The sequence below is a fragment of the Cajanus cajan genome, chromosome 9 (assembly GCF_000230855.2).
Source record: "Cajanus cajan strain Asha chromosome 9, NIPB_CcT2T_4, whole genome shotgun sequence".
Lineage (NCBI taxonomy): Eukaryota > Viridiplantae > Streptophyta > Magnoliopsida > Fabales > Fabaceae > Cajanus > Cajanus cajan.
The window spans coordinates 4,330,662-4,348,252 of record NC_138525.1 but is presented as its reverse complement, the minus strand read 5'-3'; the positions used below and the strand labels follow the sequence as shown (position 1 = coordinate 4,348,252).

The window sequence follows — 17,591 nt, the reverse complement described above, 5'->3', positions numbered from 1 at the left end:
AATAGTTTTTTTCCTCCATAAAAACACAAACACAAACACTGACAATCCCACTACCTAATAGATCATTTAGCGCCAAAAGAATTTCAACCTCCATTGCAGACGTGTTAATGCTTGGAATCACGACACTACTGAGTAGCAAATTATGTTCAATCCGTCATCAAAACACATTAATTTTCCTATGGAGAATTCTTGCAAATAATAATTAATGGCTTAATTAAATATAAAGCCTCATCACTCTTTTCCATTCTACATGTTATATAACAAATCACGGGGCAGAGACGAAAAATGACGGGATTATTGTTTAACTATATAAATTTCTTAATCCAATATTCTATCACCCAAAAATGCTACGCATCTATCTTGAACCCGAAACTCACTCTTTCCAAGTATAGATGTTTTGTCTATCTTCAAGAAAAGAATGATGTCCAACTTAATATGACAAGTACTGTATTACAGCATGGACAACTCTTCCATCTTTCCGGAGGTCTAATGTCGAAATAAAGCTAAAATTTCCAAAATCAAATGTAGCCCCTCATCCCAATTCATTGCAACTCTAACAAAATGTAACTAGACAAATTAAGTGATCCTTTTCACATTATCAGTACCCTTCTTCAGTACCATACCTTGATGCTTGAGAGCCACATGTACAGTTGGTGCGTGTGCCAACAACAACTGCCTTCTCAAGCTGTATCGATATCAGTATGATCTTCATTATATCATCAAGAACGTTAAACAGCATCCAAAAAATTAGTCCTAATAAGAAAATCATGCATTTTCAGTCCCACGGAAATTAAAAACACCAAGAAAAAGTTGGACTTTCAATGAATACAACTTATTCCCAGTTTAGTACTGCCATTCAAAAGCGCTTCAGCTTTGCACTAAGATAAAAACAGCTGTTTGCGACAAGATTTCTAAACACATTCTGGCAAAGCAACTTATTTTGGGGTTAGATTCTATAAAATAACTTTTTTTTTGCAGCTTTACCAAATACTGACAACAGTATATAATTAGGCTTTTCTCCAAGAAGATTATACGTCAAAATTTGAGACCCCGAAATCCAATTTGGAATTAAAAGACAAACATCTTTAGAAATCAATTGAAAGCTTCCGTGAGTGAAATGAAGGCAAGTTTCCGAACTTAACTTTCCCGGACAATCAAAAGTAAAAAAGAAAAGATCATACCCATGGATAATTGCAAAGATGATAACACCATCGCACCTATCTGATCTTCTCCGACATTCACTCCAAACCAGGGTACACTTGTGTATAGTGAGAGCCAACCCACCCACCAAGTGTGGCCATTTCTTACCTTAGAAGTGGATGCAGATGTGAGAAGATATGAACAGATTCAAGCATTTGTTTAGTGGCAAGGACCTATGTGCTGGCAAGCCAGCCCCACAAACAAATATAATATGGTAAAATGCGTCTATATCAGTTGCCAAACAAGTTTAAACATAAAATTTCTCAACTAACAAGGAAAAAAAAGATTTGAATGTAGAAAGTTGGAAAACAAGCTACTTAACACCCAACGAACTGGGGTAAGTTTTAGAAGGGAGCAAAAAACCGAATGTCTGAAGGATAACAATAATTTCAACAAATGTTCAATCCATCGTTGAGTTTGGAGAAAGAATTATAATTTTCTCGACCAAGATCTTTGGGAATATAGAAAATAGCAAAATGGGTGGGAAAGATAATGGGATGACAAAAGATGAAACTTCTTCAAAGTTGTTCCTAATCATATTTTTTATTCACTTTCAGTCCCCAGCCAGAAAAACTCCAAAGAAAGAAACAAAAGGTGAGAAAAATGAACAGAAGAAACAAATGGTACGTGAGAATTAATATGTAAATAATATCAATCACAATCACAATCTATAACCATAAAAATGACAACAGATACGATAAATCCCCAAAGCATATGCCCATTTGGTACAAGAACATTGTACTTCTGAAAAAGATGATAGTAGTCCTCACAAATCAAGGCTGAATGCCAGACACAAAAGTAAAAGTGTAACTTATCTCACGTCAGTTATGCTTTGTAAAATAAAAGAATTGAAAATTAGGGAGAAAGAAAAAATGGTCCACAACACACTTGAAAATTATTATAATAAAGTTTTCTCTGCCCCAAAATTCACCCGTTCCTCAATATTCCATAAAGGAATACGAGATATAACAAGATTTCAAAAACGTCAGGGGAAAATCTACTAATATAAGGAGAAAAAAAATACAGGTTTCAGAATCTGGTTCTTTAGAAATCAAATAGTGACTACAATTACAGATTAAAAGATGCATTTGAATATTGGCTGGTACTTCAGAAGAATCAGCGGAGTCCAAAACTAAATGATTGATGCATCTTATGAGGGTATCTGCACAGTGAATACATAAGAGTAAAAAGACTAATTTCAAAAAACCAAATATCTCTGGAAGAAACACATGCACAATGAAATCATAAATGACCATACCTCTGGTACTGCAAAATAGATTTTTCAACACAAATAATTGTTTCAAATTCGAACTACAATCCTAATTAATGTAATTATTTATATAAAAAAAAAACTATAAATTTGGGCAGCAGATGATAAGAGTTAAATGCATGCCTCAAAAAATTCAGAGAGAAGGCAAATAGATCCAACAGCTTGTTAGAAACAAAACTCAGAAAAAATGGAATGAATAATTAGAACTGCTAAATATCATGTCCCTTTATTTTATCACAATATAAATATAAAAGTAACAACTCACTGCCAAAATAATTTACAGCAGTTCAACAACGGGTGAGTATGCAGTCATATATCATAATTATAATAAAACAGACAAGGCAGACCAGCCATCATACTGCAACATCGCTATCCTTATAAACAAGAAAGGATATATAAGAAAAAGATGATCAAACTAGATATTGCTGCAAAACAAAGTAAACTGGTTATAGATAACATGATTTCATCGAGTTCAATGCAATCAAACACAATTGGCATGCCACTAGAGTTCAACCATGAGTGAACGAAGAAGCTTTATCAAACCAGACCGACTCCTTCACATTATCTTGAATTGTCCTATATAATGATAACGATAATGATTACAGGTTAACTATTGCTAATACTCATCCACCTAGTGTATACCAAAAACCCCAAATCATGCATTTCCTAGTTTCCCAAAAAGGGTCATTCAAGCACCATGTTATCATACAATCCATATTAATTCACAAACATAACGAAATATGGAATATAAAAAGGCAAAAAGATACCAGCCACTCACCTAATGGCCCATGTAAGGAGCACCAGCACCAGGGTGAGGTCTCACACCACTGTTCTGCCCCATTTGAGGATTCTGATAACCTGGTTGCATTGCAGGTTGGTTCCCATAGCCCATAGCAGGCTGATTCCCATACGAAGCAGGAGGCCCTGCCTGGTTAACCGGCGCACCACCAAGCCCTCCAAGCAGATTTCCAAGCCCCCCAAGTCCAGCTCCCTGATTTGTAAGCAACGCAGTCAAAGCCTGTCCAAGCGCCGGATTCAAACCCTGCGCGGGCACGCCAGGGTTGAAACCCCCGACAGCAGACCCCGAAGGGGCCATCAAATGACCACTACCATGCGAGGGTCCACCGCCACCAGATGAATACTTGTTCTTATCCTTCCTGGAATAGTGAGGCTGATGGTGATGGTGGTGATGAGAATGCTGCTGGTGGTGATACTGATGATACCCCTTGTTCCCCTTAGGACCATCAACAGCCTTCTGGCAATACAAAGTATGCCCCTCAAAGTTCTTATGAGGCTCTTCCAAAGCCTTCTTGGCACTCTCCACAGACTTGTAAACAAACAGAGCAAAACCCTTGGGTTTCCCAGTGTTCTTGTCAAGACCAAGAGGTCCATCCTCAACCTCCCCAAACTGCTTGAAGAATTCAAGCAGCTTCTGGGGCTCAATCTCAGCACTGACATTGCTCACAAAGATCTTCCTCTGGGTGTACTCCGACACCGGATTTGCATTCGGCGGCGGAGCCGGCACCGGGCCGGCGGAGGCCAGCTGGCATGATGTGGTGCGGTTCCCGATCTTCTTCTGGGGATTCTTCAGCGCCTTGCGAGCATCGTCCCTGTGCTTGAACAAGATAAAGGCGTAACCCTTCGATTTGCCGGAAACCTTGTCGGTGACGGCCTTGCAGTCTTCGATCTCGCCGTACTTTCCGAAAACCGAGGTTAGGGTTTCGGCGGTGGCGTCCCAGCCTAGGCCGTGGACGAAGATTTTCCGGTGGGCGGGGTCCACATCGGCGAGCTGGCGAACGCTGTCGACGAATTCAGGGAACTTCTCAACGGCCTGTTTCACGAGCGAGTGAAGCTGCTCCTTCGTGAAGGGTTCGAGAAGCTTCTCCACGGGCTCTTCTTCCAGAGTGAGGTCCTCGTTCTCCTCTTCTTCCTCGGCGCCGTTCGCCTCGGCGGCGTGGTTCGCCTCTTCTAGGGTTTCGGGTTGGTCCTCCTCTAGGGTTTCGGGTTTCTGCTGATCTTCCTCCTCGTCCTCCTCCTCTTCCTCGGGGTTTTGCTCTTGAAGGTGTTGCTCTTCGTGTGCGGGTTCGTCGAGGGACATGGCGTTGGGGTCTTGGAGGGTTGGCTCGGGTTGTGGTTCTTGTTGTTGTTGTTGTTGGAGTTCGACTGGGTCTTGATCTTGCTGGGCTGGCTCGACGGGTTTAGTGGGCTCGGGGTCGGAGGATCGGACCTTTCGTTTCTTGGCCATGGCGGTTGCGGCGAGGAAGTAGGGTTAGGGTTTCGGGGATTGGGGGTGAGTTCGGATTAGGGTTTGATGTGGTGAAGAGAGAAGAAAGGTATCGCGCGATAAGTTAGACGCGGAGTATTCTGAATCACTGCCACTGTCCAGTTATTTATCAGCGAGTGTTAATGGGCCGGGCCGGGCCGGATCTTTTATTCTAGCTGGAGCGAAAGATCTTAGGAGACTTTTGTCGTTTCTGATACTTAACTTTGGTTCATGCACGGAGGATCTACTGTCTATAGCAGTAACTAATCTTCTTGTTATGTTGGAGACACTTCAAATGTAGAAATAACTGGCCCTAAAATTTAACGCGACTCTATATATAAGACAGGATTCGAACCCTCACCTTGCTTTTTTTTTGGTAAAATATGAAAGTTAAAACAAAGTAGACAAACTAAGACATAGAGTCTTTCCCTAACTGAAGCAAAATAAAATCTGGAGGACTCCTCCAAAATACATTGTAACCTAGGTTCCTTACACCCCAATTAGCAAGTGTATGAGCTACTGAATTTATATCCCGAGGAATATGACTTACGTAAATTATCCAATCCCGAGCAAGCATTTGCTGAACACGACGAATAACATCATAGTGCTTGTGCAGGTAATCTCTGTCCGTTGGCCGATCGTGAAACACCGCAACAGCTCCCAGGCAATCACATTCACAAGTCACCTTCCTAAACCCACCCTCCCAACAAAACAATAGACCCTCCTCCAAGGCCAGCAACTCAGCACGTAACGCATCACCATGTAAGGCTCCACGCGAAAAGCCCCCCCGCCACATACCTGCCCAATCACGAATTACTCCACCCATCCCCATAGCCGAAGTCTCCCTCAACCAACTTTCGTCCGTGTTTAGCTTGATCCACGGGTGCTCCGGAGGCCTCCAAAGGGCTTGCTCCTCCTATAAGCGTCTCTTAGCGTTATACACACTGTTCTCCACCGTAGATAGTATCACCTTCCGACGGACCACTGAGATTTGCCAGAGTTCGTCGTTAAAAATCATGTTATTCCTAAAATGCCAGACCCACCACAAGGTTATGGATAGCGTAATAGAATCCTTGTGCAAGATAATCCCCTTCAGCCACTGAAAACAATCCATTACAGAAAAGGACCACCTCACACTGCACCCGCCAGACATCAGCACCTCTCGCGAATATGGGCAATCCCGAAGAGCATGTAAAATAGTCTCATGAGGGCAAGAGCATCGCGAGCATGCACCTGACTCTGCCAACCTCCTATCAGCCCGAACCTGATTCGTTGGGAGGGCTGAATGAAAGCATTGCCATAGAAAGAACTTAACCTTCTCAGGAATCATGATCCTCCAAAGCTTCTTCCAAATTGCATCCCCCTTTGCTGCCAACCCCGGAGTTAGAAAACGATAACCAGATGTCGCTGTGTAGCAACCCGAGATATCACCCCTCCAAGCAAAGTGGTCCAACCCCAAATGGGGAATTGCCAACACTCAGCTGTTGGACCGAGTTTATTAGTTCGGTCGGAAGAACCGTATACAAGGCATTGAAGCTCCATTCTCCACTAACCCAGCAGTCGGCAACCTTTTTATTGGTGTCCGCAATATGAACAAAAGGGACTTTCCCGCACCAAAGCCCATTACCTGACCAGTCCTTGTACCAAAGTGATGAGGCGCCCGATCCTAGATGAGGCTTGAATCCCTCACGGAGTGAGGGAAGGGCCTTAATAATACTCAACCAGATTGAAGAAACACCCCGCTTGTTATGAGCACACAGGATAGAGTCTCCATGTAGGTAGAGGTTGCTGAGGAGTTGAACCCAAGGCTTCTGTGGAGCCGAAAGTAGATCCCAAATTAGCCACAATGATTGCATGCTATATACAGGAATAGAGGAGATGGTGGACTTTACCAGACATAGCTTACCTGCCTTATTAAGAAGCTTGGCCTTCCAAGCCACAAGTCTACTCTGAATCTTATCCATCACATCATAGAAATCTGCACACCTCGGCTGACCATGAGTCATGGGAACACCCAAATACTTCCCGGTCTGAGCCGTGTAGCCAATCCCTAACAGTTCTTCCAACGTATCAATCCTCCTCTGTGAAAATTTCCTAGAGCTCATAAACTTGTACTTAGTCAAGTTGACTTTTAAGCCTGATAAACGCGAAAACTCCTCCAAGATTGATGCCACCTAACGAGCTTGGTCTTCTGAAGCTTGACAAAACAGTAAGATATCATCAGCAAAGAAGATGTGTGAAAGTGGTAACCCCAATCGGTTTCCAAAGACCCTCATGGAGCAACTCAGATATCCTAAGGGCTAGGTGCTCCATGCAAAACACGAACAGATACGGAGATAGTGGGTCTCCCTGCCGAAGTCCTCGAGACGGGACAAAGGACGGTAGTGTGCTTCCATTCCAAAGGAGTGAGATTGACGAATTCTTCAACCCCCACATGATAAGTTGAATTATAATTGTAGGAAACCCAAACTGCACCAGCGTAGACTCCAAGAACTCCCACCTGACCCTGTCGTATGCCTTTTCAAGGTCGATTTTTAAGGCCAAGGAACCCACCCCTGAGCCTTCTTTCCGAACGAAGTGAAAGGCTTCCTGAGCAATAATACTGTGGTCACGAGTCCCCCTCCCAGGGATAAAGCTACCTTGGAAAGGACCAATGACGCCCTGCAAGAACGGTCGCAGACGAGCTACAAGCACTTTAGAAATCACCTTCCAGGCGACGTTGCATAAGCTAATAAGACGAAATTCTTTAAGGCTAACCGGGTGGTTCACCTTCGGAATCAACACTACTTGTATCTCCAAGAGTGATAAATCTGAGTACCCCAACCGAAAGGCATCCCTCACTGTCCGCCATAATTCATCACTCACAATTGGCCAGTACTGCTTAAAAAAGAACGGTTGAAACCCATCCGACCCTGGTGCCTTGAAAGATTTCATGCTCATCACCGCCCGACGAACTTCCTCCTTCGTGACTGGTGCAGTTAAAGCAGATCGGGCCTCAACTCCCAAGGCAGGTGAAATCCCAGCATGCATGTCTAGCGGCCCTTGATCTTTATCCGCCGAGAAAAGCTCCTTGTAGAACCTGACTGCCTCAGTTTTCATGACCACAGGGTCTGTATGCCAAGTTCCATCTGGTAAAAACAACCCCTGTATTTTGTTCCTCCGTCTTCTCGCGAGTGTTTGGGCATGGAAGAATGACGTGTTATAGTCCCCAAACTTCACCCACTTCTCTCTAGATTTCTGAAACCATAGATATTCCTCCTAAAGACAAGTTTCATCCAACTCTATTTGTATAGCCTTCTCCAAGCGCGACAGGCTCTCTGAATCCCCTCTCTCTAGTTGTAGTTGTACCCCTTTAAGACGATGTTGGAGAGCCTTCTTCCTCGTAAGGATATTCCCAAACACATCTTCGTTAAACTTGATGGCATCTACTCGAACAACGTGTAGCCCATTAGCAAGGGTCGGCGTGCTACGACACCACGCCTCCCTAACAACTCGCTCAAAATCTTTGTGGGTGGCCCATGCAGCTTGGAATCGAAAGGGTCGATCTGGAGACTTATCTCTTGAGTCGTCCCGTCGTAGTAGAAGTGGACAATGATCAGAATAGACCCGGCACAGATTCTCAACATATGCTTCCGGAAACATTGCTTGCCACTCGACATTACACACTGCACAGTCTAACCGTTTTTCCAGCATAACCCCTCGTTGATTTCGATACCACGTAAAGCGAAGGCCCTTAGCCCCCATGTCGAGAAGGTTGCAATCATTCAAAACCTCTATGAACTGTGACGCCCGTGCCATCGAGAAACGACCCCCACGACACTCCGTTGACAACATAATTTCGTTGAAGTCCCCAAGCACTATCCATGGAAGCGCAATCCGTCCCCCCAACTCCCGAAGATGAGCCCAAACCTGCTGTCTGAGTTCCACCCGAGGATTAGCATAAACGGCAGTACAAACCCAGCTCTTGCTTCCTTCAACAACCGTAAACGAGATGACCTGAGAGTGAGAGGCAAAGTTTGAGGTAGTAGCAGAGCAAGACGTCGCCATCAAAACCCAAATACCCCCGGAGTGACCCGTAGCCTCACTGCTATAGCACAACTTATAATCCATCTTCTTCCAAAAGGATTCCACCGAAGAAAATTGGCAATGGGTTTCCAATACGATAAAAATAGACGGGTGATAGAGCCTTACTAACTCCGAAACCCTCCGTTTTCCTTTGGCATTAACAGCCCCTCTAATATACCAGCTCAAAATATTAAAACTTGTAGTCATTAATTAACACAAGATACGACAAAAACTCACGCTAACATGGCCTCCTCTTCCAATGATTGGTCATACTGCATGACGTCCTCCTTCCCTGGTATATCTGGTCCACTCTCCTCGGGTTCATGGAATAGGTTGGACGTGCCACGTGTGTGAAGCACACTAGAGACCCAACTCTTATTCGAGACCCCCGTCATCCCAGTGTGCCCATCTCGTGAGTCTCCTAGAGGGGAGTTGACGTGCGCACTATGAGCTATATGAGAAGGCATAACACCGCCAACACCGCCCATGAGATTGGACCATGAGTGAGCACCTAGTTCCTCCACTCGGTTACGTTTCTTGGTCTCTTTATTAGACCCCAATGACTTCGGATTCGCGTGGGGTATATGGCCCACCATTACACAACGCGCCCCTACTACAAGCTTCTGTTCACGTGTATGCATTAACTTCGGATTCTCGTGCAGTACATGGGCCACCGCTGCACTACCCACCTCTACTGCATGCTCTTGTTCACGTGTATGCATTAGCACCTCACGTGGTTTTGTAACACCCTCACTTAACCCAGCCGCAACGTATATTCCCCCCGTAGAGTATATCGGCTTGTCCTGATTCTTCGCATTAACGTCCGCGGTTCCATTATGAGAGGAAGATCTTCCCTTGCTCAGCGATCTTCCAAGATTTGGCTTGCGATTCCTCCGTTTCACGATCAGCCAATCCCCGTGCGGATCTGGAGTGGTTCCCCCCTGACTATGCGGAGTTGAGTTCTCTCCTGTTTCAGCACCTGAACCCGCACTACGCGATGGGTCTCCTGACGGCTGCACCACTGTCTCCTCCCCCACGCCATTCGCCACTGACTCCGACCGAATTGCATGATGACAATTCCTCAGAACATGCCCGTAACAGCCACACGACGAGCACAACAAATGTAAGCCCTCATACTCCACGTTATACCAAACACCGTTAAGGAAAAATCTCCCTACGACTGGTTCGTTCAGGTTGATCTCTACACAGACCCGTGCAAACCTGCCCCGTGTCATGTTCAGAGTATTAAGATCCACCTTGATTGGTTTCCCTATAGCTGAAGCAATTGTTAGGAGAACACTCTCATCGTAGAACATCACTCCAAGACCTGGAAACCTGACCCAGACGGGCGTACTATCCACCTTCGTTGCAGAGGCTACAAACTCCGGGGACCATGGTCTAACAATCAGGTAGTGGTCAAATAGCATCCAAGGACCCCCGTGCATGACCCGATCTCTGTCTGCCTCCAAGTCAAACTTCACCATGAAGTAACCATATGAGACGTCCAGCAACTCGAGACCCCCTTGAACCTTCCACAATGCAGGTAGCCTGTCTCTCAAGGTTAAGAACCCCACATCCTTTCCTAGCAACTGAATCACTAGACATTGTTCCCACGGTTCACACAACTGCTTAAGAGTGGGTGCCGTGAGGTTGAACTTGGGTAGTAGCCGATCTCCACCTTCAAACTCCAACGTCATGGCCCCTTCCTTAATAAGATCACGAACGGCCGACCGCTTAACCGGGGCGCCCAATACCTTTTCCTTGAATGTCATTGTCTAGCTCATCTTGCGATCCCCAATGCCCCCATCTGGCGGCTCCGATGGTGGTTAGCTCTCCATAGGCATTCTCCAAACCCTCTCCATTCTAAAAAACGCAACTTTCTCTGTATTTAACCCTGACCTTACTTAAATATGAATCAAAGTAAAATTGATTAAATATATTTTATTCTTTATCTAAAATAAATTAATAAAAAAAAGTTGTTACGCAAAATTTGATCAATTTTACCTGCGATAGTTACATGCGAATCTTTTAACAAAGTTGGTCTCCTTCACGTCATCTGTGAATGTTTTTTTATAAATTCACTTCGTTCCTCAATTAAAATTAAAAATTAGGTAATAAAAATATAATAATTTAATTAATATTTTGATTAATCGATTAATTTTAAGATTTTAAATTTAATAAAAATATATTTTTAAAAAATAAAAAAATATAATAATTAACAAAATGCGAAAATCAAAATAATTATTAAAAGGAATATTTTTTATGTTTTTATTTTCTTTTTTATGATTTTTATTTTTTATTTTTTGTCTATTAGACAATTTTTATTTTACCAATTTTGTTATCGCATATTTTGATTAAATTTTTTTTACTCTTTCAACAATTTTTTAATCAGTCTCATTTTTTTAATTGTTTATAATTATTTTTAGTTACTCTTGATTAAAAGTGTGCAAAAGTTAATTGCACCGATGATTCTTACTCATATTGAGTACAAAATTTTGGCCATTTTTTCAAAATCCAAACTTGTCAACCAAAATTGAAAATATGTGGGATAAAATCAAGTGAACCCATCTTTATTATACTATATTTATTTTAATATTATGTATAATTAAATTATAAAATACAAAATACAAAATAAAAAAATACAAATTTAAAATTAAAGTATATTTTATGATATATATTTTAAAATAAATAATTTTATTATATAACATGACGTCATGAAAAATAATTTTAAAATAGTATTTCTAAGCCTTTGTACTTGTTGATTTTATGACAAACTCGTTGTATAATGTCTTAACTAAGGTTTAATGTTCATAAACTTCACAGCTTTGCTTTACCAGGATACAATATCAAGAATGGATTCAGGGTACATATTATCTAGCTAAGCTGATGTAGTTATTTTTCTGTATTCATCTTTGTTTTGCTCTATTCATGGATTGGAAAAAACATGATCGAAAACATATCATTCATTATTTTTCTTTGCCTTTTCATAACGCTCTTTATTTATGATTAGTAGTATCATTCATGGTGAACTCTTTGAGGCTTCTGAAGAAGTCTAAGGGGTCTGAGTTAAGATAGAATTAATTACATTTCAAAGCATGTTATAATTTGTTACAATGGAGAGTTAGTTCAAAGCATGTTTTACTTAATAAAAATAGTTTTTAATCATTGTAAGCGAAAAAATAAACTTAACAAAAGTACGTTTAATCAGACAAGTTTATTAGTGTGTTTGATTCGGTGTCAATAACGTGATTTTTTACGTTAAATGGAAAGTAAATAGTTTTAACTTTCACGTTTCAGACAGAATTGACGTGAAAATATGTTATAAAACGCTAAAACAAACACGCACTATGTCGGCCACATTCTGGAAGTGGAATCATTCAAAGGCTCTGGGAAAGAACTAATATTTATAATGTTATAGTAATTGAAGCGTGAGTAATTCAAGTGATAGATGCTTATCCTTCATAAACAACATCATGGGTTCTAAGAGAACTATGTTGTTTTACAAATTAATTATATCATAGCAGGGCAAATATATATATATATATATATATATATATATATATATATATTTTATTATTTTTTTTTAGGGAAAATATTTTCGTTTAAAAAATATATATACCGACAGTTTATTAAAATTTACATTTAACATGTTGTCACGTCAATTTATCTAATTATTTCTTATTATTAAAAAAACACTCTTTATCTCTATTTAAAAAGAAATAATAAAAATGTGATGATAAGAATTATATAGGCTAAATTGTAATTATTATGTCTTTATTTTTGTCAATTCAAGAATCGCAATTTCAAATTTTTTATTTTAAAATAGGGATATCTAATCTCTTTAATTTTAAAAATATTAATATTCATTAATTAATAAATTGACATTTTTCACTAACATGTTACACCTAAGTAATACAATATTAAGCTACGTGTAACGACCTAGCTGGTCACTACACACGGCACAGCATACTAGAAACACCGCACAAAAAAGAACAACTGTATACATATAGAGTCTAGAATATACATATACATGGTCAAATCTGAACAGAGTTAAAGTGTAACAAAAATTACAATCAAATGCTACTATCCCAAGTAGCTCAACAACAAAACAGACACAAAAGAAAATCAGCTCTGCCGCTCCGCTGAAGACTCACCACTAGTCACCCACCTATCCCTGTCCTGCTCCCATACATAGTATGATCATTGCAATTCAAACATCATGGAAACAACAAAGGGTAAGCTAGTGTAATTAAAATCAACATACAAATATAACAATATGATAAACAACAGCTACAGTTATCAGCACACCTGTACAACTTATACCACTCAACAATATCAGCACCGCAATGCGGCAATATCAGCACTGCTTAGCAGCAATAACAACACCACTCAAGTGGCTATAACAGCACCGCAAAGCGGCTATAATATCACACAACTCAGCACAGCACAGCACAACACAACACAGCAATTCAACACATTTATTTTTTTCACAATTCAGCCCAACCTTCTATAGTTCCACTATACTATAAAATTTTACATTTTAATTCATCGATTTCAGCTCAACAATATACCTCTAATACAGCTACACATTATTTTCTCAGTACCATCACCTAGTCATCACAGCATATTCATCAAATACAACTTAGTTCAGCATATAACAACATTGATTTACAATCTCAGCACAATTCAACAGCCAACAGCATATATTTCAATATCTCCTTTCGCGCCCGGCGCACTCGAGGTCGCGCCCAGCGCGGCTCAACCCGAGAGCACCAGGGGCTAGCGCGCCCAGCGCAAGAGTACTCGTGCCCGGTGAGACTCAATCCGAGAGTCCAAGGCTCTCACGCGCCTGGCGCAATTCCAATTGTGCCCAGCGCCTGCCAGGCAGAGACTCTAAGGAGTCTCGTGCGCTCAACGTGGCCTAACCCGCGCCCAGCGTGGGGAAGGCAGAGACCTACCAAGGTCTCGCGCCCGACGCAATTCGCATTGCGCCCAGCGCCTCTTGGCAGAGACTCCCAAGGAGCCTCCACGCCCAATGAGTCCAAACGCGCGCCTAGCGCGGCACCAGAGTACCCAAAACATGTCACCATTGTTATGGCGCCCGGCGCAGCCCAAGTCACGCCCGGCGCGGGCCAACCAAAGACTCCCATTTGCAAGCTCGCCCGGCGCACACAGCTTTGCGCCCGGCGGGCTTGCCTAAACAGAGTCTCCTGGTGGTCGCGCGCCTGGCGCGAAGAACAGCGCCCAACGCGAACTCATTAGTAACTCTTCCCAAGTTTGAAAAATTTCCAAAACCTGCAAAACTTAACAGAAAATCCACATGCAAACGGTTCAAAGTGTCATATTTTCATCAAGGAATTCGAAAGTACCAGCTTTATGTGCATGCAACAACAAATCAAAGAAAATCCCAAATTTTTGACTCACAACCCCACAAACCCAAAACCCCAATTTCAGCAACTCAGCCAAGCACAATCTAACACCAGCAGCCAAATGAGTTTCTAAACTCCCTTTTTCCAGCCAAAAACACAACAAAAATTACTAACTTCCCTTACCTCGGTAGAAGGTTCCGAGCTTCGGGATGAAGAAAATGGAGAGAAGAAGAAGAACTTCGCACACAGCTAGTTCCGCTTCAAGATTACGATAAAGGACCTCCAAGATCACTCATGGCTCCAGCTAAAAGGAAATGGAATCAGCCACAAGGAATTTAGAAAAGGAAGAAGAATAAGAGTGAGTGAGAGTTCAGAGTGAAAAAGAGTTGAGTGAGGAAGAGAAAATGGGGGAGGGTCCACGGGTCTCACACCACGTGACATATAAAAATTAAAAATTAAAAAATTGACATACAAAAGATCTTTGTTTATATTATTTTAACAAGTGATTGATATTTATTTTATTAATAAATTTTATTTATATTCTTTTAGTTTGTTTTAAAATATTATATCATTAAAGTATATATGTGTAAACTTAAAAACTTAACAGTTAATAAATTTCAATTTGATGAAGAGTCAAAATTCTATATTTTAAAAATTAAAGAGATTAAATGTCTTTGTTTCAAAATAAAATTATCAAAATTACATATTGATAAAAATAAAGAGATAAAAAATATAATTTTATTGATTATACAAGCATGTAATTGATTGAAGGGTTAATTGATTGAAGGGTGTGAGTGATTTGTAGAGTGAAATATAAAGGAAATGGGAAAAAAAATAGTAATTTATAGAGGAATTATAGAAACAAAATTCAATGGTTTAGAATTTAAGGTATAAATTTGGTACACCAAAAGTACTTTTCCTTTGATATATAATATAGATATAGATGATACTTTAATTTTAAGAATCTACCAAATTTACATACCTTATTATAATACTTTTAGAATATATAATATCGTTTTACCTTTGATACAATTTTTATTTGAACTCTCAAATGAGTTGAAACTGTCCAAGGTGTCAAAGCATGTACAACAATCCTGTTGAACTTGAGTTTTTTAATAGACTACTTTATGTATTGGTACGATTGAGCTAAAATAACTACTTTTTTTATTTATTGTATATATTTTTTAAAAACAAATTGATTAAATAGATTTGATAATTTTTGGGCTAACATTTGTGAGTCAAATTGGCCCAATTCTTTTCAAGTTTAATATTTGAGATGGATTGGGTCAATTTTGACAATATTGTCTTTTATGCTAGATGTTGATGTAATCAAATGTTACACCAATAAATTTTGTATAAATAATATATGTACTAATGGTATAAAAATAATTATACAATTATTTAATCACAACTTGTCCTGTATAGCAAACTTGTTGAATTTTTTAATAATAATTTTAAAATTACATTAAATACATTTTATGATTAATTAACGATGTAAAATTTGTATATTGAGAATTTTAAACTTGTAAAATTTTATATATTAGACTATTAATAATATGAAAAGTTTAGATATAAAAGTTAACTTTAACACATTTAACCAAATTTAACCCCAGTTAAAAAAAAACAAATTTGATATTAATAAACAGAGTGATGAATAGTTTGCAAGTAAATTACACTCACTTTCAACCCTAGCCAGCATAGGATCTGATGTAACATGAAACTATTTTTCAAGTAAATGTTTCTTTCACCCACTATTTATCGCATGATAAGAGAAAGAAAAATTATGATATATAATAATAGGTATGCAGATTTGAGAATCTTTTTTATATGTAAATAACAAGAGAATGTGCGTTTTAATACTACATTTTTATTGTGTCATCTTATAAGAAAAAAATAATATTTATATGTTAGAATATTCTTACATCATAATGATACTAATATCGTTATGATATCTTAGTTGTCCCTGCTAATAATAATCTCTTGACATTGTAAAGATTGATCATGTGCTATTTTACTTAATTCCTTAAGTAAAATAGCACTTTAAGTAGTTAAAGATATCATTAACTTTCTTAAAAAAGTTTAGTGACAAGTAATAATATAGATGCTCCTTAATCATTATATAATTTTGGATTTGCTATGTCCCTTTTGGGATGCCCGATGCCGACAGGAGGCAACAGTATGAATCAAACACATTTTAAATTTTTAATATGTTAAAGAGTTATTTTAATTTGTTCATCTATGCACCCTTGTGTTTTATAACTCATTATTCAGTCTATCAAGGAAAATTAAGGATAGGTATATAAATTTATAAATAGATGTAATAGACGTGTATTAATGTTAGCCTATCAAAAGTTGTTTTTATAAGGTAAGACGTTTGAAATAGTTATTGTAAAAATTAATATATTTATCTTATATCATAATTTGTGAATAAACGTCAATGTAATTTTATTTTATAAGGTGGATAAATATCGGTTTGTAATTAGAGGGCTATAGGATAGTGGATATGATATTTTTTAATATTTATAACTATTATAATGATAATATTATACCTTTTTATTTCTAAGTCTTTTTTAGATTATATTTGACTTTTTAATTAATATCATAAATTACATATCATGTTTTATTTGTATATATTAAAAAAGCCACTCCATCAATTATAGATAAAACTCAATTTTCAAATAACTATACAATTTATTTTATTTTAAAATAAAAATATTTGCACACTTTATTAAGTCACATTAAAAGACACAAAACTTTGGACACATTTAGTGATCAAAGTAAGATAAGATATAATAATGTGAGAATATGATAAACTTTAAACTTATTATTTAATGTTTTGTGTACATCATTATATAATAAGTAGGCAAGACATTCTAACCTGACCTTGTAAGTACCTGCCTAAACTTGCTCAAATTTCAACGAAGAAAACTTGTGTTGACTAGGTTCAGGTTCGAATTTTGTTCAATTGGTAAAATCGGGGATGGGGGCGGGGATGAGGATGTTAATACCCGTCCCACCCCCACCCCCGTACTCCCCTCGCTTAATAATATAATTAAAAATTAGTATTATCTTGTTTTTCTTTTAATTTTTCTCATATTTATTATAAAAAAATAAATAAATAAATCCAGGAGCGGGGTTAGGGCAGAGAAACCCGAACCTCGTCAAAAACAGGGATGGGTACCCCAGATTTTACCCCTAGCGAGTATAGGGGCAAGGACGGGGGAAGTTTAAATCTGTAGGGGCAGGACGAGGAACATAAAATCTACCCATCCCGTTGCCATGCCTAATAATAAGTCAAATAACATTATTATATTATATAATTTGTATTTAATATAGACTCGAAAGATGACATTAATATGTTAAAATAATAATTATTTGTTTTATTGAAATTACATGTGACTTTGTAAAAAAACAAGTGAAAGAA

The 17,591-nt window shown here is 39.0% G+C and overlaps 2 protein-coding genes across 8 annotated transcripts; both read right to left on the bottom strand.

Moving 5' to 3' along the window:
* Window positions 1–286: 286 nt before the first annotated feature.
* LOC109808383 (UBP1-associated protein 2B) lies at window positions 287–4,848 on the bottom strand. 7 transcript variants are annotated; one of them, XR_014429418.1, is made up of 3 exons: window positions 3,249–4,848; window positions 1,182–1,380; window positions 287–753 (listed from the first exon to the last, which is right to left on the bottom strand). XR_014429418.1 is itself a non-coding variant. In XM_020371385.3 (2 exons), the coding sequence occupies exon 1, from the start codon at window positions 4,713–4,715 to the stop codon at window positions 3,249–3,251; it is 1,467 nt and encodes a 488-aa protein (XP_020226974.1). In that variant the 5' UTR covers window positions 4,716–4,848; the 3' UTR covers window positions 287–1,380. The 7 variants fall into 7 exon arrangements, 4 of the variants coding, with proteins under 4 accessions (XP_020226974.1, XP_029130923.1, XP_020226964.1 ...); XR_014429419.1 differs by having other exon boundaries at window positions 287–685; XR_014429420.1 differs by having other exon boundaries at window positions 287–685; window positions 1,182–1,308.
* A 3,143-nt stretch (window positions 4,849–7,991) lies between these two features.
* On the bottom strand, window positions 7,992–9,005 carry LOC109810411 (uncharacterized). Its single transcript, XM_020373874.2, has one exon. The coding sequence runs from the start codon at window positions 9,003–9,005 to the stop codon at window positions 7,992–7,994; it is 1,014 nt and encodes a 337-aa protein (XP_020229463.2).
* Window positions 9,006–17,591: the final 8,586 nt, after the last annotated feature.

Excerpts from the sequence above, each read along its gene's own strand:
- LOC109810411 (XM_020373874.2), bottom strand. The coding sequence starts at position 9,005 with ATGACTACAAGTTTTAATATTTTGAGCTGGTATATTAGAGGGGCTGTT.
- LOC109808383 (XM_020371385.3), bottom strand. The coding sequence starts at position 4,715 with ATGGCCAAGAAACGAAAGGTCCGATCCTCCGACCCCGAGCCCACTAAA.